General features: G+C 46.2%; 2 protein-coding genes across 3 annotated transcripts in view; both read left to right on the top strand.

Moving 5' to 3' along the window:
• The window catches only part of nlgn2a (neuroligin 2a), a 66,347-nt gene extending 44,342 nt beyond the window's left edge, over positions 1 to 22,005 (top strand). For both annotated transcript variants that reach the window (XM_086055214.1, XM_086055205.1), the window contains 6 exons: positions 440 to 589; positions 14,813 to 14,998; positions 16,822 to 17,087; positions 17,160 to 17,313; positions 17,755 to 18,121; positions 18,278 to 22,005. In XM_086055214.1, coding sequence (XP_085911340.1) covers positions 440 to 589; positions 14,813 to 14,998; positions 16,822 to 17,087; positions 17,160 to 17,313; positions 17,755 to 18,121; positions 18,278 to 19,106 — 1,952 coding nt within the window. In that variant the 3' untranslated portion in view covers positions 19,107 to 22,005. The remainder of the gene's footprint in view (positions 1 to 439; positions 590 to 14,812; positions 14,999 to 16,821; positions 17,088 to 17,159; positions 17,314 to 17,754; positions 18,122 to 18,277) is intronic.
• A 655-nt stretch (positions 22,006 to 22,660) lies between these two features.
• On the top strand, positions 22,661 to 23,984 carry pop7 (POP7 homolog, ribonuclease P/MRP subunit). Its single transcript, XM_086055270.1, has 2 exons — positions 22,661 to 22,805; positions 22,995 to 23,984. The coding sequence occupies exon 2, from the start codon at positions 23,009 to 23,011 to the stop codon at positions 23,465 to 23,467; it is 459 nt and encodes a 152-aa protein (XP_085911396.1). The 5' UTR covers positions 22,661 to 22,805; positions 22,995 to 23,008; the 3' UTR covers positions 23,468 to 23,984.
• Positions 23,985 to 24,756: the final 772 nt, after the last annotated feature.

Here is a 24,756-nt window from a genome sequence, read left to right as displayed (position 1 = left end):
ATGATCAGAGGAAGAAAGAAATATAGAAACTTGTTCAACACACTTTCTGGAGAAGTTCTAAAGGAAACATTGGCTTGTTTGTGCAGTTGTTATCGACATCCAAAATGACCTCAAGCTATTTTTTTCACCCCGCGAGCAGCAGTGAGGAATAGAGGCGTGTAAAAAATACCAAATTGTTTCTCCCCAGCATCTCTGGATGAGAGTGATGATGCACATCACTTGACAATCAGCAAGACTGCTTCCATTGTGTTATTTTAAATTACCCCAAATTGTTGCTTTAAAAGTACCGATCCAACTACTTTTTCTCGAGCGTCCTCCACCGTGTTGATTTTCACGCCACTTCACAATTTGCTCTTATTATCCAATGCAACATGTAATCAAAGACAATACTAAGAAGTGTCATTGAGCCGATTATGAATCGTTGCTTGTCCTTTTGCAGATATCCGCGACCGCAGGAAGAAGCCGGTGATGCTGTTCATTCACGGAGGCTCGTACATGGAAGGCACCGGAAACATGTTTGACGCCAGCGTCCTCGCCGCCTACGGCAACGTCATTGTGGTGACCATGAATTATCGTCTCGGTGTGCTGGGTGAGTCACGGCAACTTTGTATTGATTGTCCCGATTAAGAGGCTTTTTCTCGCTCGCTAAATTGGGAGACCGAGGATGCCGAAAGAATTTCTCGCTTGTGCAGTTCTCCAAACAAGAGGCCAAGCGCGCTTGCTTCAAGCTGTTGATCGCCCCCGGGCTGACGTTTACTGCTAAACTGACAGAAACAAAAGAGAATTGAGCATGTATGTCTATCCAGTACAAAGGCCAAAGTATTCTTGGCTCAGAGAAGTCCAAGAAACGTGCTAATCCAACACATGTGGAGCAGCAACACATACAAACTCAACTCAATTGAGGGGCCCAAGTCAATAGAGTGCAATGTGAAGTAAAAGGGCCACTGGGACCAAACAGCATAACTTCTGTTTTCTTTTTGTTGAAATCCAAGGAGCTCAGTACCATCCAGGCTTTGATTTACTCCAGAAGCTCCTGGCTCAACAGCTCCCCAAAACCTAAGGTCGTCTTTGGAATTACCCTTGAAAACCTGAAGTTTCCTCAGAAATTCAACACCTACAAAATAATTAATATCTCAGCCCCTGTAGCATAATTCCAAAAGAATTTGAGAGCTTAGACATGTGGCTTTCACACAGACTGAGTTTATCAATCTTTACTGTTTCATTCAAAGAGGTAAAAATAAACTGTCAGTGCAAGAGAAGCACTATTTTGAAAATCGAGTGGTAACTACAATCCTCTATTTTCTTACAAAGACCTCGATATTGTCATTGTCTACAAACACACATCTTAACCATATATCAAGTTCGATTGGTTCTACTGGTTCAAAGTCCACAGGCGCGTCATCACTGCCGTTACTCATTTCAAAGCTCCCGCGATCGATGGCGTCCGCCATTATCACTCGAAAGAATTGATGCATTTTGTTGGTTAAGAGACCGAGAATTAAATAATACATAGAAAATGACGTATACGCCCTCCCGACTTTAAGGGTAGAAAGACGCTACGGCGCTCCCGGCTCTAGTGGTAGAAACGCGGTTATGCGCTCCCGTCCTTAATGGGTTAAGGAGAAAACATCCTTTATGCTTAGCAGGACATAGATCAGACTTTCATCCGCATAGCTCTGAAAGGAATCACGATGCTTTCCTATGATGAAACCCAGGCGCAGCAAATAAAATGAAAACAACAGGGGCCCCAAAATTGAACCCTGCGGAACACCACACGACAGTGGGGCAGAGTGGGACTCAGGGCAAGCGAGGCTAACAAAAAAAGTAACAGAAAACACAAAAGCTAAAACAGAGCGTTGAACAATACTCAGCAGCAGGCAGACGTGCAGGCAAGCAGGCCCGTCGTCCCCTGTCAAGCGTGCGCGCTGGGAATTGTGCAGCGTGGAAGACGGAACGGGGCCGCCCGGCGCCCGACCTCAATGCACAGCCGCCGTGGCGACAGACGCCGTGAAAAACCCTCGCGCAAGTGACGGAGATGTAAGTGAGACGAGGCATCCATTCCCATGTGATCGATGACGGAGGGAGCAGAGGGCATCAAAGCGCGCGCACACAAAGATGAGGGTGAGAGATGAGAGACGAGATAGCAGGAGAGAGATGAGAGGGAGGCCGGAGAGCAGGAGGGGGGGGGGGTGGATTTGCTTGCTATGCTAAAAATAAAACCCGCAGAGCCGCTTCAGTGTGCGGCACAGCCCGTGTTGTTGTACACTCTTGAGGTGTGTGTGTTTGCGTGTGTTTATTCCACATTCTCGCCGCAGATATGGCGCCAACTTATCCCCAAGGAGTGCAGCATGCAAAATGTAGGCTTTAGAAGTGGTTGTGTTTTAAATTGCTTTTAAATACACACACAAGCGCACGCACACACGCAGCATGCTTGTCATAAAACCTAATGAACTGCTCTTAAGATACCGGCGGGGTGTGCAGGGCCGGAAAGGCTTTTGTTTTCATTTGCTCGCGTCCCTGCTTACAATATGTGTATGTGAATGTTTTTTTTTTGGTTTTTTTTTATCCAATCATATTTCAGTATCCATGTGTTGCCGTGCCAACCTAACCTGCCCCGCGTCCTCAGGATCAGGAGTGCAGGCAACTATATTAGCAATGGGACTGTTTGTTTCACCAGTCAGATTTCAAACTCATCCTCGCAGGTCAAGAGCACTGGCTCTTGATGACATTGGCATTTTTCCGTCTTGTGATTGGTTCGTCAGAGCAAAACTTGTTCCGACGAGCAAAACTTGTCTGTAGCAATCTGCACATATTTTAATCATCGCCGGTAATTATGACGTATTCTTTTTAGTTTTTTTTTTATATTGTCATCATATTGATTGTGAACTGCTCTAGATGATTCATGTGTGGCACACTGGCCATGACACACACACACAATAGATCAATACACACACACACCCAATACACACTAAATTCTCAGTCTCCATAGCAACCCCCACAAGAATTGATGCAAAAAGTCCTCTTCGCTTAACAGACGATATGAGGCATGAGTCTGTTATCTACGGTGGCCCTGAAGTGCAAAACACGACGACAAATTACTAAACACAAAAAGCAAATGAAAAAACACACACAAAAATGAATCACAGCACAAATGAAAAAAACAAACACAAAAACAAAAAACTGATCACAACAGTTCTCACTCCCGCAGAAAGTTATCACAACAGCAAATTAAAAAACACACACAAAAAACACAACAGCTAATCAAAAAACAAAAACACAAAACTAATCACAAAAGCAAATTAAAATAAAACGAATTCATCCATTATCTGAGCTGCTTAGTAAAATTAAAAAAACTCACAAAAATGTTCACATCAAATTAAAAAAAACACAAAACAGCATACAAAAGCAAATGAAAAAAAACTAAAAACAAAACACAATGGCTAATTAAAAGAAATACAAAAACCAGCAAAAAAACAAAGCAAACATTTTTTTTACGTGTTTTTTAATTGCTATTGTGATTAGTTGAATGGTTTTATTTTTAATTTGCCGTTGTGATTAATTTTTGTGTTTTTGTTTTTTTTACTATACATTTTTGTTTTTGTGTTTTTTTGGTTTGCTATTGTGTTTCGTTATTTGTTGTGTTCTGCACTTCGGGTCCACCGTAGGGACCACGCACGCGCATACACACACGAGCGCGTGCCGTCGCAAGTCGCCCTTGTTCAGTTTGGACTTTTTTGCTCACCGCCAATCAGCGAGCCCCGCCGGCGTCCGGTCGCCGGCGTCCGGTCAACGGCGTCCGGTCAACGGCGTCCGGTCAACGGCGTGTTTGCGCCTTTACAAGTTTGGTTACCTGCCTGCCTCGCTCACCGGCGCTCTTTCATCTGCGCCCTCCGTCTTCCCTCCTCATCGTTGGCCCACTGTTGCAAAAGTGGGAGTTATGTGAGCCATTAGGCGGATGCGTGTTTCTCGTGTCAAAGCGTTGTCGGCGGGGAGCTGCGGGCCGCTAATAGCCGGGATTGATCATCATTACGCTGAGATGACAGCGCTTTGAATCATCGCGCGGCGCTCCCGGGATAACCGCGAGATGACGGCGTCCTCCCCGTGGGGGACGGCGCTCTTATTTGGGAGATATTCTCACAAGGCTCCAATCCAATGCAAACAAGCAGAATGAGTAGGGCGAAGCGGAGGGAGCCGAAACGAGAAGGCCCCGCCTCAAAAGTGACAGGCCGCTCTCCGTTTGAGTTCATCCCAAGGGTGATTGATGAGGTTGGGCCATCCGAGCACGCCTTCATGGACGAGCGATTCTCGCAAAGTGTTCCCACCAAGTTGGAAGCGCCGATTGTCTGCTCGCTGCGCCGCAGGTAAACAACATATGGCGGGCAAGATGCTTGAGTGCTGCCCAGTTAATGTGTCACTGCGGGACGGGATTTGCTTTCTGCTGCGTTTGACATTGGAAAGAGAAGCACCTCAACGGTGAAGCCTGGTGGTGGTCGTGCCACGGCTGCCAATGGACCTGTTTGCCTTGCATTTAGTCATTAAATGTCTGCTGACAAAAACAACAGGATGAATTCTGAAGTGTTTCGGGCCATATTGTCTGCCCATATTCAGCCAGACGCTTCAGAACTTATTGCACGGAGCTTGACAACAAGGCTGGGAAGTTGATCTAAATGTAATTGTGGTTTCCGTTTTGGCTTCTCTCAAACTGAACCCGTTCACTGCCAGACATTTTGAGACCCTCTTTTACTGTAACGTTTGAAAAAATTTGAGAAAATATTTTAAATGAGTTCCTGGGATTGAATGGCTGGACTGTGAAAAGACGAGTAAATTCGTCAATGGCAGTGAATGATTCCAAATCTTTATTAGGGAACCCGATTTTTGTTGACCTAAGTCTGACTTGACCTAATTTCTGGGTGTGGAATCCATAACTGATCTCAGTTTATCTCTATCAAGTTGATTTTTTTTAAATCGCCGTTTTCTGAAAAAATGTGTATGTTTGTGAAAAATGTTCATGTCTGCGCTTTGTCCTTTCGAGTTCTTTATTCCACATGTGTTTAGTTTCCTCAAAACTAGCGGGACGATTAAAGGTGTTTTTCTTTTGACAATTTCTGCCATGCCTTTGCCTTTTTCTAGCCGTAAAATCAAGCTATTCCCCACTTGAATAGGTCCAATTTGAATGGATCTCTGTGGCAAAATGTCATTGTTGGGTTGACCCGCACCCCGCCGGTGACATCACAACCCCTGACGCGTGCCAGTGGCCCTCCAGCACAATCTGCAAATATCTCCGCTTATCTCTAGGTCATTTCTCATTTTGGCCTCTTCTCGTTTTTGCCCATTACTCCGCTCGTCGCCTTTTGCGTGCCGGGCCGGTCTACACGCCGCTGCATCCATCATGTATGTTCCGGAGACACGCCATAGTTCCATGCGGGAGGCTTTGTGCTGGGCGGCAGCCTCGCCGTCGCGGCTTTATCATCCCATTAGACGTGGCTGAAAGAGCACCTGAGGCCATGGGAGCATCTGCACGCAATCACTCACATCCTGTGCTCAAAAATACACCGATACAATCGGCTTTGCTGTCCAGTCCCAAAAACGCAAGCGTGGCCTTACGATGTGGACGTCCAGGTGACTTTGTGGAGGGGGGGTTGGCCTGGCTCCGAATGGCCTTTGAGCAGATGTGAGTGGCGGAAGAAGCAAACGGGACTTGGCGTCGGATCTGACTGCTTGGCAGTCTTCCTTTCCCTTCCGTATCAGGCCGTTGAGTGTGGCGCAGTACTACAGGTCCAGGATGGGATTCTTTTTCAGATTACCCACTCGCGTACCAACAAATAAAAGCCTGCGTGGGTTTAAAAAGTCTACACACCCCTGTTCGAATTCCAGCTTTTTGTGATATAAAAATATGTGACCAAGTTCAATTATTTCACAACCCTGTCCCCTATTAAGGTCAACTATGGTCTATGACAAATCAATTGTAATAAAAATAAAAATAAAAAGTGGTGATGCGGCACACCTGCCACCATTAAAATGCGTCTGGTTAACCCCCAAGAATTTCTAGATGTTTGTTTGACTGCAATTTTGAAGTGTTCATAATTCAAGTCAATTACCACGAAACCTTCAGGCTAATTTTATTAAGCAAAAAAAAAAAAAAAAATTGGAGTGAAAGCCTACTCGAACATCCGAACTTTATTTGGTGTGGATCAGAGGTGTTTTAAACAGTGGCAGGCGTGCGCTGACTTGAAATCCAAATACAGCCGCATTCCAGTTAGGAGAGGGTGTACGCACTTGTGCAACCGCATTTCAGTTTGGTTTTGCTTCCTCTCTCCAAAAGTCGGAATCAAATTCAAGAGAGATGAACGGCTAATAGATCACATTATTCTTGGAGTTTTTTAAAAATGATATATGGTCTATTTTTTTTTTTTTTTACCTGCCATTTGAACAGGGGTGTGTAGACTTTTTACATCGAACATGAGTCTTCTGCATCCTGACAATTGCAGATTAGCAACCACTATTGATTTATGCATGAGAACCACCATATGGATAATACATGTAGTGAACGCAGCCAAACACTGCAAGGAGCCCTCCAGCATTCTTGCTATCACACAGTGTGTGTCAAGTGCTCAAATTCCTTGCGGCGTGCTCTTGATTTTCTCCCGCCGTCTTTGGAAGGCTCGTTAGCAAGTCTATGATGGTGTACATGTGGAAAAGGACATGTGGGGAATCTTCACTTTCGAAAAAATAAAAAATAATCATCCGATTCCTCCGTCATCGGATTTTTCTCTTCCAAATATCAGAATGGGCATCAGCTCAAAAAGAAATTGTTTAACAGTCAGGCCCTGGTTTGAAGCTTGATGAATTGTCCAATTTAAATGTCTGATTGTCCTCGCGGGCAATAGGAAAGGAAAATGAACGGGGAGCATTCCCTGGGAGACAAGACGAGGGTTCGGTTGATGCGCCGCGATGGAGGCAAGACAGCAGTTGGGTGCGTGTCGAGCGTCCTGCCCGGTGAGATTGGAAAAGGACGGACGGACGCGGGAAGAAAACGGGACAGCAATCAACTCCTCTGATTACCTCAGGTGGTCCAAGGGGGACATCGATCCGTAGCGGAACTGGCACGGAGAGACCACGAATGCAAAGGAGGAGGCAGGCCGTGATGGAACCCGAGTCCAATCGTTTGTGATGATTGCAGCTTGGGAACTGGAAATTCTGCTTTGTTTCCAGCACTGATGTGTCGGCGGACCGAAGCACAAGGGAGGACATTTTCAGCATTTGGTGTTCTGCCCACCACACAACCACGACTGGTTTTGTTTTTCTTCCCATTCTGGAAGTGAACATTGTCTCCAAATCCAGGTTGGTGTGGGCGATTTTCTGTGGAGCCTGACCTGAGATATATTTGCAGTTCTTTGTGGATTTAAGATACCACAAGATTGCGCCAAAGCCCTTGACTGACAGCAAAGCAGTAATTGGTGTCAAGGACAAAAGACGATTCGATACAGCTTTCAATATTTGGGTTACCAAACAGCTTAAAGAGGGTTTCATTTGAAAGTGGAATGATCGGATTCGGTTGGACGCAGTAGGATTACGATTCTATTCGATATGGTACGGCTCGATTCGAGAGGGTTTGATGCAATTCATTTTTTGTTGGCATTGTACGGAAATATCAATGAACTTGTAAATACTGTAAATGCGCCGATTCCTTCCAAGACATATCGCTCCAATAAAAGATGTTTCGATACATTTCTCGATATATATTTCAAAGTGATACGATTCAACGCACTTGCATCTTGTACATCAAAAAACGATTTCCCGTTTTTTGTGTGTGTGTGTGTGTGTGTGTGTGTGTGTGTGCGTATACATTTATATTTAGCCCTCGATATCACTCATCGCTCCTCCGACCCAACACCTGTTCGGCTTGTAGCTTCTAATCAAAGAGACGGGTCTGTAACGTGAGCTCGAGCAGCCGCACCCGAATCACGTTCGTGTGCGGCTGACCCCAACATGACGAAAATCGATGTTCTGGAGCGCCCTTCCCTCCCGTCACCTCCATCTCCCCTTGTCAAGGCTGCCGATGAATTATGAATCAGCCTAATTCATATCCTCAACCGACCCATGAAGCAAATGTTGTTGCTTTTGGCACGAGTGTGTGGAAAACTCAAATGTAAGGTTTACCCAGCTTGTGAGTCAACAGATATTTACTCTGCCTAAAAATAGACGCATATGATGGTGATTTAATTACACAAGAGTGTGTAGTGTATGAGTGTCTCGTGGAAGCGTGTGTGCGCGCATGCAAATGTTAATTATGTAACAAATAGTAGACACCCTCTAAACGGAAGCTTTTGCAAATGCCAAGCATGCACATGTCGTGTGTTCGCTTGTCATTTGTGTGCCTACAACGCTTCCCATCTTTCCAGTGGGTGTGTGAATCAAACTGCTGAAATGACGGAATTTCCCACCATATTCCAGTTTGTTGAAATGAAGCTGTATTTGTAAAGCTGCGGTTTGGGCGTCGATGGCGCCAGTGTGCGCAATGTTGGGAGACGACGGGCGTCATCTGTCAAAGTTTCATCAGCATGTGTCCTCAGGAAGCCTAAAGCGACACGACACGGCACGTCGTTGACAAATGGCGTCTGCCTTTTGTCCAGATGTTTACAGCTCGGACGCTGATATAAACCGCGCCTCGGGAAACGTTTGTAAAAGTGCCTCTCGGCCAGCCAGGTTCTTCCTCAAAGTGAGAACAAAGCATTTCTGCTCGGACATCCCGGAGCTGTTAGAGGAAATCTTTCAAGTCATTAATTATCCTATCGTGGCATCCTGGAGATGTGTCGGAAAATCAAAAGGCAAGCGTCTCTTAATGAGGCGCCCCCCCCCCCCAATTCCTCCATCTCCCTCCGGAGGCCGACGGCTCTGCGAGGACGCGGCACCTCAACTGTAAGAGGCGACGAGGCTGCCAAAGCAATCAGCGCGCCCGCGTTGTCGTCGTGTCACTTTGCTCGTTTCATCAGAGCGCCATCTCGCCGAGTGTGGCGGACCGCTTGTCTGTCAAAGCATCTGCTTTATTTGGAAGGGACAATAGAAGGCGTTTGCAACCTGTGAGGAAAAACAAATTGGCCTGCCTGACGTATAACGTGGCGGTTAGCACGTCTACGTTGCTGTTCTGAACTTCTTGCTTTCAATCTTGCCATGTGTGAATGGGTCTATGAAGCAAGATACTAAGGAGATATTATATATTATATATATATATATATATATATATATATATATATATATATATATATATATATATATATATATATATATATGGGGCTGTCAAGAAAAAAATTGAGAGGTTAATTATGATCTGTAATTAATCGATCGAATTAATCTATTTTTAATCTCACTTAAATCTATCTATCTATCTATCTATCTATCCATCTATCTATCAATCTATCTATATATATATAGGGGCTGTCAAGAGATGAAAAAAATTGAGAGGTTATTCACAATCTGTAATTAATCTATTTTTAATCTATTTTTAATCTCACTTAATCTCACTTATCTATCTATCTATCTATCTATCCATCTATCTATCTATCTATCTATCTATCTATCTATCTATCTATCTATCTATCTATCTATCTATCTATCTATCTATCTATCTATCTATCTATCTATCTATCTATCTATCTATCCATCAATCTATCTATATATATATAGGGGCTGTCAAGAGATGAAAAAAATTGAGAGGTTATTCACAATCTGTAATTAATCTATTTTTAATCTATTTTTAATCTCACTTAATCTCACTTATCTATCTATCTATCTATCCATCTATCTATCTATCTATCTATCTATCTATCTATATATCTATCTATCTATCGATCTATCCAGACACACTGTATAAATCTGGACTTGACACCTCCTCCACCTGGACAAAGTTTGAGATTCCACTTCACATTCGAAGGTCGATTCTTGAAGCAAAAACAGACTGAAACCTCAACTTTTGTTTGTTTTTGATGAAGTAACATTTTTTCCTCTCTTTGTCTGCACTCCATTTTTTTTTATTTTTTTTTATCAATTCCCTTTCGCCTCCCCAGTCCTGTCACAGACCAATCAATCCTCTACTCTATCTTTAATAGGCCCCCTTGTCATTCTCTCATTATAATCAGAGAAGCAATGGATTCGGAGGGTAAATTAGGGATCGTGAGAGGTAATTAGCGCACTAATAACTCCTAGTCCTGACGTGCCGAAAGAAGAGACAAATGGAGGGTCTGCTGAACAAGGGAGGAGGGTGGAGGAAAACGACAGCAGTGGAAAACCCAATATTATTCAAAGTGGAAGGATAAGAATATCTATATATGGTAATAAACGTAGTTAAATGAGTATGAAAACCGCATTATTATAGTCCTTCATGACTCACATAGCTCATCAGGCTGCTGCACTACAAAAATTGAAATCCAAGCAAAATTAAATATCGCAAATAATATAGTTGTGACTCTATGTTTTTGCTCTGATTTATGCTGCAATGCTTCGCATAGATTCTTTATCCTCTTCGTAGAACAATTTAACATTAGCGCTATACTGATGAACTGAGCGGAGCCGAGGCTTCTCAATGAACAGTAGATCAGGTTGTCTGTCTTATACCGCCTACAGGAGGCCAAGGAGAAGCAAAATGTGTATTGCGGGAGAGAGTCTGACAAAAACTGTTTAATTCACATTAAAACAATTTGGTTGTGTTTTGGGAAGGCTGGAGAGGAGTCGTGTCCTATTTATTCACTTGAATGGGAAAAGATCTCTATTTTTTTTTTTCCCCGTATTTGCCCGGTTTTTGCAGTGATGTATTTATTAAGCCGGTGGGCTGAGAACCGTAGCACATCCCCCTGCGCCTGCCAAATAGGGAGCTGGCCTCCCCCTGATAACTTTAATCAGCGATGCGAGGATGCCAGATAGCGAGAAACTCTGACTCGGCTGGTCCAATTTGGGCCAGGTGATGGGCGGTTTTTGAGATGGTCGGTTATTGGTTGAAATCCGAGAGTTCAATCATTTCCCACTTTGCTCCTTTTCGGAACTTTGAGCGAAAAGAGAAACGCCCGTAGGTTCGGTGGAGACGAAAGCGCTCCTCTCTGGCCTCAAGTGTAATTAATCTCCTCCAGCTCGGCATCAGACTGGAATCTATAAAAACATTTCTCTTCATGTGCAACATCTTTTATACACTTTTGAGGCAGCTGCCTTGATTTATATTCTAAATCTGAACATTGTATATTTTCGTCTGAGCTGCCTCCCTTGCATCTTTTTATGCCGCTTTATGAATTATTCATCAAGGCCTTTTCTACGTCTTTGATGGCAGTCGGAGTGTCAGCCTCTCGCTACCTTTCAATATTTCACCAAAGTTCTTTTGACTCGGCCCGTTCCTTTCACTCGCAGTCATATTTATAACACTTCCCCAGCCCTGGGTGTGACTCGAAGTCTGGGTGCCACACAGCAGCCGCTTGTCCGTGTCTGTCCGTTCTACGCGACCCGATCCGTGGAATTCCATTCATTCGGCGAGAATAAAAGCGGCCGGCCGCCTCCCTCCCGATTTCTTGTCCTCCCTTTCGGCGACGGCCGGCCGATCGATTGCACTTGGACTCACGTTTACGGCCTGACAATGCGTTTAATATCCTTTACGGTGAAGGCGACTGATTTACAATGCGAGCTTTGACACGGTTTATTTGCCCCGAACTGTACGGCGGCCAGCTGAAGCGACGTGAATGGCACTTGGTGAGAGTGGCTTATTCAGAAGCATTCAGACGTGCTCTATTTCCTTCCAGAAAGGCTGCGCCGCTCGTAGATAAATGCCGTACAAGATGTCTGACAGGTGCTCTGGCTTTGTGCCGCGCAAATTGCTTGCTTCGTTGGCTATTGTCCTCCGCCAGAAGACACCTTTGTTATCATCGCTTTGTCCTTCCTCGCCCCCGTGTGCCCGCACGTTGGGGACTTTCATTTGTCAGTGCACTCGGAGAAGCAGGTCAATCGTTTGCATAATTATGCTTCTAATTTGCCAACGTTTAATTGTCAAGGTCATGTAATCTGTCGAGAAGAGACTCGATAAGTAAGGCTTTCGGTTATGTGCAGTTTCGTCATCATCGGCCGCACGATGGTTCTTTGTCTTGTCTAAGAAAGAACCTAGTGGTCCGTGACCGAACTCTTTTGCCACACGTTTGACAATATCACTTAACTATATTCATAATTTTATATCGTTGCCGTCGGGCGGAACCCACGCGTCATCAAAATCCCACTGAACTGAAATGAACAAAAAAACGCCATCTTGCTTGAGTGAGCAAACACCGCATCATTCTCAACGTATTGTTCTTTTTTCTTCAGACAATGAGGTTATTTATTGACCTGCCGAAAATGAAAGACGAAGAGGACTAAAAACTCCCGAAGGAGACGACAGTTGACGTCGAAACTAGTAGAGGTAAATAAATAACCTCGTCGTCTGAATAAAAGAAAGAAGACAAGATGAGCTCATTGACTACGTACACGGAAGTAATACCACCTGACGAAAATGAAAGAGAAAGAGGACCTAAATCCTCCTGGAGAAAACGGCAGTTGACGTTGAAACTAGAGGTAGATAAATAACCTCACTGGCTGAAGGAAAGGAAAAAAAAAATATTGCACATATAAGAAAACAAGATGAACTCATTGACCGCGGCATCATTCTTGTGACCTTTGTTCCTTCTGCAACGAAGCACGCAGCGATCCGTTCTGAACAAAACAGGCTTACTCAAATGCATCAATTTTCACTCATTCTTGCCTTCAAAAAATATCCATTCTTTTCGATCTTGAGGAGACATAATACCGCATGTCTCCCACAGAGGGAAGGACGAGTGAGTTTCACAACAGCTCCGAGACAGGTGAGCTTTCACGAGAGTGAACAGATTGGTTCCCGCGCTATTTTCGACACTTCAGAAGGAGCTCTGTCGTAAATGATCAGGCAAAGCCGTCATTAATGCAAAGCAGATTGGGCTGGCATGTGAACTTCATGTCTTTGTTTTTGTTTGGACAGCAACACAAAAGCCGCGGCTCATGTGCTGGCACAGATGCAATATATATGCACGGCCGGGGAAGCCAGCCGCCACACTGGTGGTGTTTTTTCAACCAAATGTGGCAAACGACATGAATGACACAAGCTGAACAAGCTCCAAGCTCAGCTAAACTGCACCATGCTGCAGCCAAGGAGGAGGAGGAGGAGGAGGAGGAGGAGGAGGAGGAGGAGGAGGAGTCCCAAAATCTAGGCCAGCTCCGTTTCGAGTATTGCAGCATTTTGCCAGCGCGCGGTGCAATCACAACGGCTCGGCTTTGAGCCGTTCAAGAAAAGGGACACCTGCACAACCTCCGGATGAGGTCAATGAGGTCAGAGGTGCGTCGGTGCGCACGGGTCAACCTGTCGACGAAATCAGTCGGGGGGATGATGCGGACCTTCCACCTGGGAGTCCAACCTCACAGGGAGGTGCGCAGCGCGTGTTCGCGCGTGTGGCGCGTGCAAACATGCGTTTGCGCCCTGCTGGGAGCTGGCCCGCTTTCGCTCGCGTACGCACACGCGCGTCGTGCAGCTTGAGAAGACATCAAAACATTGTTGAAAAATCTTAAAAAAAGGAAGTCCACAGAGAGAAGATACAAACACACACACGGCAGATGAATGGGCCAACATTTCGACAAGCCCGCCTCCTCTCTGTGGTCTATTTTTGCCTGACAGATACTTCCCTGAACGATTTTGAAAAATAATATAATTGCAATCCCCCCCCCTCTCCTCGATAATACCATTGCGATTTAATATGCGATCATTTTTTTTTTTTTTCAGTCCTCTCCCCACGTTATTTCCTAACAAACACAAGCAATAACTGGATTTGCGATTTGTCTATTGCGTTCTACAACACTGCAATGTCAATTTGAGTGAAGGTGCGGGGAAGAAAATGCTCTCGCGATATGTGACGGCAGCAGCAGAGGGCGCTGCTGCTGCCGTCACATCCTAATTTCAACGGTCATCGTTGTGAGTGCCTGCAGCGTGCGCGTTCAAAAGTGCAAATGCCGGAAGGTTCAAGAGGCAAAAGTGTATTTGCATGGCACAGGAGGTCCGGCCTTTGTGCCCGCTGTCTTGGAGTCGGATGAAACAGTGTTCCTCTGTCCGGGTCTCACAGAACACCCACTATACCCCCCCCGACCCCGCTCTCTCTCTACCCGGCTCCTTTTTTTTTTTTTTTTTACAGCCATTTTAAAGACTATTCACGCTAAGCTTTCATCTCGCGCACAGCACACCGTCACTTTTGTCCGAGCGTCTTGTCAGATCAGGATGAATGGGCCTCGGCGAGATGGGCTCAAGTGGACTGCTGCAGTTGTTCTCTCTCGTGCGCTCTCTACCTTCAATGGTTTGTTCAAAAGGAAACAGGAACACATCTCCTTATTGATGTTTCATTTTTCTGAACCTGTGTGATTGTAATAGGCCTCGTCTGAGTGATCGACCTCCACTGTATGGATTTCATGGGTGACCTTTTTCTGCTCACCTAATGAAGACTGTAATTAGGATCAATGGAGGATGAATAGAACACATTGGCTTGTTTGTCGGAGCAATCGAAGATATTAAGCAGCAATTGTGAAGGCAAATGTCAAAGTACAACAGACAAACTTTCGGGACTGTTGGATATTCAATTTGCTTGAGCAACAGAGTATGTACAGTAGTCTTGAAACTGATCGCTGGACTCACTGCCTAAAGAAACACCCAAAGCTCACTCACGCACATGCACGCCAAACGTGAAACGTTACCGGTTGGATGTTTTCTAATCCGTTCATTGGTTTCTGTCTGCAGGTTTTCTCAGCACCGGCGACCAGTCGGCCAAGGGCAACTACGGCCTCCTGGACCAGATTCAGGCGCTGCGCTGGCTCAACGAGAACATCGGTCACTTCGGCGGCGACCCAGAGAGGATCACCATTTTTGGATCGGGAGCTGGGGCGTCCTGTGTCAACCTCCTCATCCTCTCACACCACTCTGAGGGTAAAACCGTCTTCGAGCGCCCCTGTCTGCTGCAAGAACAAAACGCTTTGATGCGAGGCCAGCTAGCGCAGAAATGAAAGAGTCCAAGAAGCTGTTGTGTGACGCGCTCAAGTTGAGCATTTCAAGCCAACTGCGTAGAATTTCAAGTCAAAGCAGTGGCCATGTTTGATCCAGTCCGCGTCCTTGTCCGCGGAGTGACAGGGGACATTAGTGCGCATTACCTGGCCCGCGCTTCTGTTAATGGTCCGTTGCTCTGCTGCACTGAGCTTTGGTCCCCACCAAAAACTCACATCCATCTAACCTCCTGCTCCCCATTAGCGACTACAAACACACCCAGAGGCGCTGTGTTACAGCGAGAGGCCCGCGGAGCAATCAACTTTGTTCTGGAGTCAGATCTGAGCGGTTGATGACCCGCAGCCAAACGCTCACAGCCTCACACACCCGCCGCGTCTCAAGATTTTGCCGCTAACCGCCCTCGAAAACATCAGCCTTCTACTTTCTGTATGATGTCCTGCTACAATGAAGCAGTATGAATCGCACTGCGGTTCTAGGCATTGGCATGCCCTGCCAGGCTGGGCTGCTCAGAACTCAAGTGGAATTCATAACAACGCTAAACTTGTATCTCAAGGCACCACTGCACTTCATTACTGGACAAGACGGCAGAATGCACACAGGCTCGCAGTTTTTCCCAACCGTAATTGAGCCAAGGCGCATATTTCACATAAGAAAAAATTCATGGCACACTACCAACAAAAATGTCTAAAATAATAATAACATCTGGGCCTGTTTAGTTGGACACAAGGCTATCATCATGTTGCGTGAATGCCCAACAGGAGATGCAAGAGCATTTTATTGGTCTGCCTGTCAAAATACATCACTGGGCATGCATAAATGAACAAAGACACATTATTTGTAGTAAATAATGTGGGCTAACTGTGTCATGGGACAGTGGTTGGGAATCACTGGACTGGACTGGAAGACCCGTCTTCAATGTTGATTCATCAGAGCGGCCCCTTGCAGCTGCAGTTGAATGCTAACATGTATTAACCCATTTGTCTCTTTTTGTTGCCCACTTTCCTAAAAACAAACAAACAAACAAACAAATGTCTTCTTCATTGTCATCACGTCATCGCTGCCATCGTCCTCGTCTCCATCATCAGCATCAGCCCCCTTTCGATGCTATGTGTGTGTTACTCCCCAGTTTTCTCCGCCAGGGTTGCAGGTAAGGAGTCCGTCAACCATCCGCCATCATGTTCCCAACACTGTTGACAATCAATGGAGGGGAGAATGAGTGAAAAAAGCAGTCGAGGTTAAACTGGTGCGATTGATGGCAACTAAATGAAGGAAGGCGCCTCACAAAGAAACTGTTTTTTAAAAAAAAAAAAAAAAAAAAAAAAAGCTCCCTTCTCCATCTGCTTCCATACTTCTCTCTCAGAGTACGGTAATTGATTTCTGAGGGAAAGGGGGCTCTGCAGCCGGGCTTAATAATTTAGCGGCCGGTACTCAGACGCGGCGAGGCGGGCAGACGAAGGAGAAGAAAAAGAGTGTGTTAGAAAAACGAGTGATGCAGGCAGCCCCCTAACGAGCCACTTGGGCAGTCAGAGTGACAGAACGAGAGTCAGACAGACTTAAGGAAGAGGAGGGAGACCACCGCACTGACAGTTCATTGCAAATCCTCTCGTTAGCATCTCTTACATTATACCGCATGTGAGGCTCCATCTGCCAGCTTTGGAGGAGATTTGAAGATAAATGCAAATGGGCAGATAATTCCACTCAATATGGTAGTGAAGTCCACAACATTTAGGGTGTCTTTTCTTTTCCAGGCCTCTTCCACAGGGCCATTGCCCAAAGTGGAACAGCCATCTCCAGCTGGTCGGTCAACTACCAGCCCCTCAAGTACACCAAGATCCTGGCTCGCAAGGTGGGTTGCACCTACACCGAGACGGCCGACCTGGTGGACTGCCTGAGGCGCAAGAACTTCAGGGAGCTCGTGGACCAGGACATCCAGCCGGCTCGCTACCACATCGCCTTCGGCCCCGTGGTGGACGGAGACGTGGTGCCCGACGATCCCGAGATCCTCATGCAGCAGGTAATCGAGATCATTTGCGTGAGCGTTGTGACGCCCAGCGCTGATTCTTGCCTTCCTGCCCTCGGCCTCTAGGGGGAGTTCCTTAACTACGACATGCTGATTGGCGTCAACCAAGGAGAGGGCCTGAAGTTCGTCGACGACAGCGAGGACAATGACGGCATCTCGGCTGCGGCGTTCGACTACACTATCTCCAACTTTGTTGACAACCTCTACGGATACCCCGAGGGTAAGAACGATTTCCCCCCCCCCCCCCCCCCAACAAAATAACAATGAAACATCGTTCCAACATTGCGCGGGGAAAAGATGAGCGAGTAAAGCAGTCTGGCATACAAAGGAGACACCCTGTCACGAGGATTATCTTTCACCGTGGTGGGTCCGTGCACTGGCCTTTGAGGATCTGTGGGTGCTAATGCCGTCTCCCACCATCCCAGAGTGGGTCAATTTCAAATCACAGCGCCGTATTCTTCCGGCGGATCCAACTGCCAACAGAGCAAGTCTCCATCAAACAAAGCAACCCGTTTGGATAATGCGGTCGTGCGGCCTGTCACTCTTTGACAGACCTTCTCTACCTTTTGGCCTTGAGTGTATCTCTGCTTTATTCGTGTCCGTGACGCTACGACAACTCTCTTTACTGACGAGTGACCGCAGTTTCTCTTTCTTCCTCCAGGCAAAGACATCCTGAGGGAGACCATTAAGTTCATGTACACAGACTGGGCAGACAGGGACAATGGCGACATGCGGCGCAAGACCTTGCTGGCGCTGTTTACAGACCACCAATGGGTGGCGCCGGCAGTGGCCACCGCCAAGCTCCACGCCGAGTTCCAGTCGCCCGTTTACTTTTACACCTTCTACCACCACTGCCAGACGGAGACGCGGCCCGAGTGGGCCGACGCCGCCCACGGAGACGAGATACCGTATGTTTTTGGGGTGCCCATGATCGGTGCCACGGACTTGTTCCCGTGCAACTTCTCCAAGAATGATGTGATGCTGAGCGCTGTCGTCATGACCTACTGGACCAACTTTGCCAAGACTGGGTGAGCATTGTTGGTTTTCCGTTTCCGATACCGACGTGAGCATTGAACTGACTCGTGGATTTTCAGCGTCAATGGGTCCGCCTGAGTTTTTGGTTGATTTACCAAGCAGATGTTCAGTGAAGTGACCTTGACGTTGTGTCATTGCTCCTCCGCTAGGGATCCCAACTTGCCAGTGCCCCAGGACACCAAATTCATCCACACCAAGCCCAATCGCTTCGAAGAAGTCATCTGGACCAAGTTCAACTCCAAGGACAAGCAGTATCTCCACATTGGCTTGAAACCTCGCGTCAGAGACAACTACAGGGCCAACAAGGTGGCCTTCTGGTTGGAGTTGGTCCCCCATCTCCATAATCTGCACGATGAGCTCTTTTCAACCACCACTCGCTCACCCCCGGGCCCGGGCCCTGGCACCCCCAGAACCAGAACTACAGGCCAGCGCACCACCCATCGACCCTACCCTACCTTCTCGTACGACCCGGAGCCCGACGGTTCGGAGCGTCCGCCTCCCGTCCTTTTCCCCGGCGACACCCGCGACTACTCCACGGAGCTGAGCGTGACGGTCGCCGTGGGAGCCTCCCTCCTCTTCCTCAACATCCTGGCCTTCGCCGCCCTCTACTACAAGCGCGACAAGCGGCACGAGATGCGACGCCACCGGCTCTCTCCCCAGCGGGGCGGCCCCGCCAACGACCTGGCGCACAGCCAGGAGGAGGAGATCATGTCCCTGCAGATGAAGCATTCCGAGCACGACGCTCACCACGACATGGAGCCCCTGCGGCCCCACGACATCCTGCGGCCGTCCTGCCCGCCCGACTACACGCTGGCACTGCGCCGGGCCCCGGATGACGTGCCTCTGATGACGCCCAACACCATCACCATGATCCCCAGCACCATCACAAGCATGCAGCCCCTTCATGCCTTCAATACCTTCCCAACCACAGGCCACAACAACACTCTGCCCCACCCCCACTCCACCACCAGGGTATAGTAGGGCCTGAGCCAACACAGCAGCACCACCCAAGGACCAGGAAGACTGGCTGTGCTTCGAACAAGCTACAAGGGGGGACCTCCGGATCTGTGGTTCGGTGACTCTCTGAGAACATTTTCACCACCTCCGCATCGCGCTGCCGAGCTCGAGAGCGTGCGGCGTAGCAACTCACGTGTGCGTTTTGGGACAAACGGCTCTTCTCAAAAAGTGTTGGGATGTTTTTCCAAGCAGCCCTTTGCCATTTCTTGAAGGGGACTCTCGCCTTTTCTTTGTTTTGAATTAATCTGAGTATAATGGCGTCGCCTACTGTTTCATTCCCTTATGTGTCATTCTCTTTTCTACATGTGTATCTTGACCCTGCTTTTCCCTGACCCGTTTTCCAGTGTTTGTAAAGGGAGTGGGGTCAGCGATGAAAAGTATCTCGTATCTTATACTTTCATTCAACCAGCATTCTCGGTGCCAAGTTAGTGTTTGCATTCCCACGAAGGGCAAACATGGTCAAGAAAATACAATATTTATTGTCCACTAACAAACGTGTTCTCATGACAAAGTGCCAAAGTGGCCCTTGATTGTGCTTTTCTTTTCTTTCACTGCTTGTCTCTCGTTCAGTTGTTGTTCTTTATGTGCAACTGCGTTCTGTTTGGTTGAAAATATAGTTATAGAGAAAGTATATATAAAATATATAGTTGTATATGTGTACAGAGGAGAAAGTCTATAATTGGGTATTTTGCGCTAGGGGATCTATGCATGAAGTCTATTCAAAGGAGGATCATTGGGGGTGGGTGGGCTGGTCGGTGGTGGGCCCAGAAGTCGCACATTTCCCCAATCAAACAAAAGCGCGTCGCCTCCCTGCGTCGGTTCAGGAAAAAACAAAAGAAAACATCTGAGCGTGCTCTTCATCTCACTCATCTCTCATGTGGCTATTCGGCAAACCTTCTGTTGTAGTGACGCCGGCGACGGCAAACCTCTGCTTTCCGGCCATCTGCAGCGCTTCCACAAGGTACCAAAGCTGAACTTGTGACTCATTCTTCTATCCAGCGCGTTCATTGTTTGCTTCAAGTGTGCTCGGTTCGACGCAAAAAGTGGGTGTCATATCATCGCGTGTGTGTTTCATGATAATTCGGCTCTTCCTTTTCCACCCTGTCGTCCAAGGGAAGTAAGACTTGAAATGGCGACTCTAAGCACACAGGTGGGTTGGCCTGCTGGGAGTCAGGGTACGTGGGTCCCTAAAACAGCGACACAGTGTCGCTGTCCCCGACTGTGCCCTTTTTTTTCCCTACCGGTGCTGTCGTTGCTGGTGTGCTAGCTTTTAGCCTCTTTCTTTGATTTCTTCTTCGTTGTATTCCAAACTGCGAAAGGGGGAGGGGGTGGGCGGGGCTTAACAAAGGTGCTGGAGGCCGCCACCTCACTGATCGCTCAACCTGAGAGTTTTGCAAGTAGAGACACCTGCACAATGTCAAAAAAGACAAAAACAGCCTTTGTGGTGGAGCTCTGCAGAGTCGACGACGACTGCCATGAGAAAAAGAGACTTTGGAGAAAGCCTTAAATCATAAAGGGGACGCACTGAGCTGACATTTAAAGGCATGGCCAGCTTTGTATCTTCTCTGTTTGCCAAGATGAAACTTTTGCTATTCCGTCCTACGGAGGATGTCCGATCCACGCTTTTGTACCCCTGTGAGGTCAAAATCAGTGAGGGGGGCGGGGCGCATGTGGTGAACGGACTGTGACACTACCTGAAGCAGAATACCGCAAGCACTGCGCGCTGGGCTGTTCTTCTTTCTTGTCGATTTTATAAACTGCCACTGAAAGATGACTTGCAGTGTGCAAAGAGGATGTGAGATGGCTGAAGGACTTCCACACACACACAAACCTGCAAACGAATCAAAAGTGTACATTTTTAAGTGTAAGAATCAACCAGATAAAATATTTGTAAATATTACGTTTCTTGATAGTTTTTTCTTTTTTGGGGGGGGGGGGGTACGAAATGCCCAAATTTTATGAGAACCCATGACAACAGGTGCAGTTTGCAACGAAATGGCAGCCGTGCTGATTTTGTTTTGTCTTGTTCTCATCCCACTTATTATGACTGTGGACATTCTGTAGCATCGAGACACTGTAGCAGAAATTCATCATGCTGGTTAAATGCTACTCTAAATTACACACACACACACACACACACACACACACACACAAAAATCATTTTATGCCAGCAATTTAATTGCCGCTCTCATAATATTTTGCATTCTTTCACTTTGAAAGTAGACCCTGTTATTGAAGCGTAATATGATGTGCTTAGTTCTGCATCGATGTTAAAGTTAAAGTCAGCCATGCTTTTGTGCACCAGAAAATGGGAGGTGAAGGGAACCCGTCATTGGTTCACAGTGAGAGAGGCCCTCGATTAGCTCACTTCACATGTAGCCATGTTTACATAAAGCCACTTTAATGTGGGTCCGACATGAGGGCTTTGATACCATAAGATGCCTCGCACACACACACACACACACAAGAGTTAAGTTCCGACAGATATTACGATACTGTCAGCACACTGTGTTGCCTGCGTTATGTAGATTCTGAAGGGAGTCGTCAAACAAAGCTCATCTGTTTCAAGTCAATGGCACATGCAAGCACACAATAGCAAACACACACATGCGCATAGCTTCCTGCTCGTATTCCGACGCAAAGTTGCACCTGTTGTCTACTAGTTTTCTTTTAGTTTTTTTTTTCTTTAATCAGAAACCCCAGATTTGATAATACATTTGTTCAAGAGTGGCATTTTGGAAAAAAGGTGCTAAAAAGTAGAGGAAATATTAAGCTGATGATCTTTCTGTTTACTTTAGAAGTTATTATTCACTGTATGCTGTGATACTGATCCGGGAAACATTAAAGACATTCATAGCCAGTGTGTGCACCCGGTGTCTTTATTGAAGCTCCTAGTCAATAATATTAATACGAATAGACATTCTAATGTGCACTGATCTATCAATATACTGGGAAGAAAACATCCCCCACTGCCCTCAAAACCTTCTGCATACATATTCTAAAAAAAGATGACAAAATACATCTACTGTATTCGCTTCGTGTTCTTTGTTTGACAGATCACTAGCCACTAGGTGACGCCAGACCCCGCTGTTTGACCTATAAACAGAGGTGTAATTTCTTTTCTTTCTTTTTTTTCTTGCTATTTGTTTTTGGAGGTAATGCTTTATAGACGCACACGTTTATGTCATTTATGTGGTTTTTTTTCATCTTCGATTTGATCATTTGCATTGAATTTTCCGAGTTTTCCCCCCTTGTTGTGTTATTTTTAATCTAGTCAATTTGAAAAATCGTTTTCAGTATTTTATAAGACGTGTTTTTTAATTGCGAATAAATTAATTTTCACCATTTTATTCTGGGCCACGGTCGGACAGCTTGCGCTAGGGCGCTACCACGCAACGCGGTGACAAATAAAGAAACATTTTTAATAATAATTATCCGCCGCAAATAAAAACTGCAGACATACGGCTACGATCTAATGTTGATTTGTTGGTTGGATAGTAAAAAACAGACTTATTATGACGCCGGCGATCGTTAGCGAGGCCATATATGGGCCACTTCCTGTTTTCTTCTACTTCCGGGTCATTGTTACAACTCGTGCTAAGATGTTACTGTGCTAAGCGACGAGGGGGGAAAAGAGAATTTTCCAATTACGAGTCCCAGGTAAGAAATGCTGCAATCAGACTTTGATTTAATGTGAAATGTTTGCTTGAGAAGAAGAAAGCATATTTGCTGGCGATCGTTAGCCGATTTTGCGTGCCTTAATTAGCGTTCAGTGCTGCAGTGTGACGTGGTAGTGACGTAAGGTGGAGACATTTAGTCAGAGGTGATTCAACTTTCGTCCCAATGCAGCATTTGGGTAGGACATGAGCGAGCCTCGAAATCCCGGGATGTCGTCCCTCCCCGCGGTCGCCCCCGCGCAGCCCTACGACAGCCCGTGTGCTGTCGACATCGACCCGGTGGAGTACACCCTCCGGAAGCGACTCCCCCGCAAGCTCCCGAAGAGGCGCAACGACGTGTACGTCAACATGAAGACGGACTTCCGGGCGCAGCTCGCCCGCTGCCAGAAGCTGTTGGACGGTGGCAGCGGCCACCGAGAGATCTGCGTGCACGGCCTGGGCCTGGCCATCAACCGGGCCATCAACATCGCGCTGCAGCTGCAAGCCAGCAGCCAGGGGGCGCTGCAGCTGGCAGCCAACACCTCCACGGTCGAGCTGGTGGATGACCTGGAGCCGGAGGACCCCGACGAGGCCGCCGAGCCCCTGACGCGAACGCGCAACAACTCGGCTATTCACATCAAGGTTTTTTACCCCGATCCTAAGTGACTGACCAAGAAGCAGCGGGAAGATTTGATGTTAACTTGCATGTGTGTGCGTCAAACGGCATTTATTTGGTGGACTGACTTGGGTTTTGTACGGAAAAGTATTGCTGCACCACCAGGAAAAAAAAAAGTTTATGCTAAAACGACTTTCACCTTCGTCATCATCAGCGAAGCTATTCGTTTCAGGTCACTGGCAGGGTTCTTTTTGTGTCCTTTAAAGCCAAGTTAAAACGTGTGACTGAGTTGTTTTTTTCCTAGTGTGTCAGCAACATGTTTTTTTTTTTTAGTTTTGCATGCCTTTTCAGTGCATAAAGTGCTTACCATATGCACTGAATATTGTTCACATCGCTAGTGTACAGTCATTTTTATTTGGCAACCAGTGTTGTTGTATTGAATGTCCACTGGGTGTCAGTACTTGATAAGCTTCACATAACCTTCGTTTTCCTCATGAGTCCCAAACATTTGCTAGTGGAAGTCCTGTGTTTGTAAAACCACAAATAAATTGAGCTGTAAGACAGATAGCAATTAGTGAGTTTTATTCCTTTTTCTCACAGTAGTGCACTTACATATGACATTCGCAATTAAAAATGTTTTTTGTTTTTGTGGGGTTTTAATGTATTTTTGGGGGGGAGTATTTCTCATGTTCAATGGATTTTTTTTCCGTCATTAAAAAAAAGTCTAAAAAGCAGAAAAAAACAATACCAAAACTCAGACTACTCAACTAAAAAAAATCTGAAAAACCAAAGGAAAAAAATTATGGGGGGGAAAAAAGTCAATAAAACAGGAAAAATACGCTCAAATGCAGAGACCCAAAAATTACTCAGAAATACAGTTTTTTTTTTTTTTTAAGGGAATGTGTTTGCTTCTGTAAATGTGGAAGCGGTGTCAGATCACCTTTTTTCATTTGCAAGCAGGAAAAATGACAGACCACTTCTTTCTATGATTTCTTTATCCAAGAATAATATTTTGTATTTAAATAGCAACTTTTACAGTGATTGGACTGGTAATGTGAAAAAAGGAAAGGAAAACATGTGCAAACATCCTAAAAAAAGCATCTTGCACTTGCGCAACAAGTAAAAAAAAAATGAGGAAAACAACAAGGAAGAAAAGTCGACTAGTTTGGAATAGCTGAACATCCATTTTGTCCAAATGACGCAGATTCCGGGGACAGGCTGCTTTCCCGCTCATCAAAGACGCGCTAGCTTGCAGGATGTTTTTGTTTTTATTAGCAGGCTATCACTGTGCAGGCTCTGCTTGATTGTTTGCTGGACAAATAATGACGGAGCAGCTTCA

Source organism: Filicampus tigris, chromosome 2 (assembly GCF_054856515.1).
Source record: "Filicampus tigris isolate MCC_2025a chromosome 2, RoL_Ftig_1.0, whole genome shotgun sequence".
Taxonomy (NCBI): domain Eukaryota; kingdom Metazoa; phylum Chordata; class Actinopteri; order Syngnathiformes; family Syngnathidae; genus Filicampus; species Filicampus tigris.
The sequence above is the reverse complement of the archived record's forward strand: the minus strand, read 5'-3'. Positions and strand labels throughout refer to the sequence as shown.

Excerpts from the sequence above, each read along its gene's own strand:
- pop7 (XM_086055270.1), top strand. The coding sequence starts at position 23,009 with ATGAGCGAGCCTCGAAATCCCGGGATGTCGTCCCTCCCCGCGGTCGCC.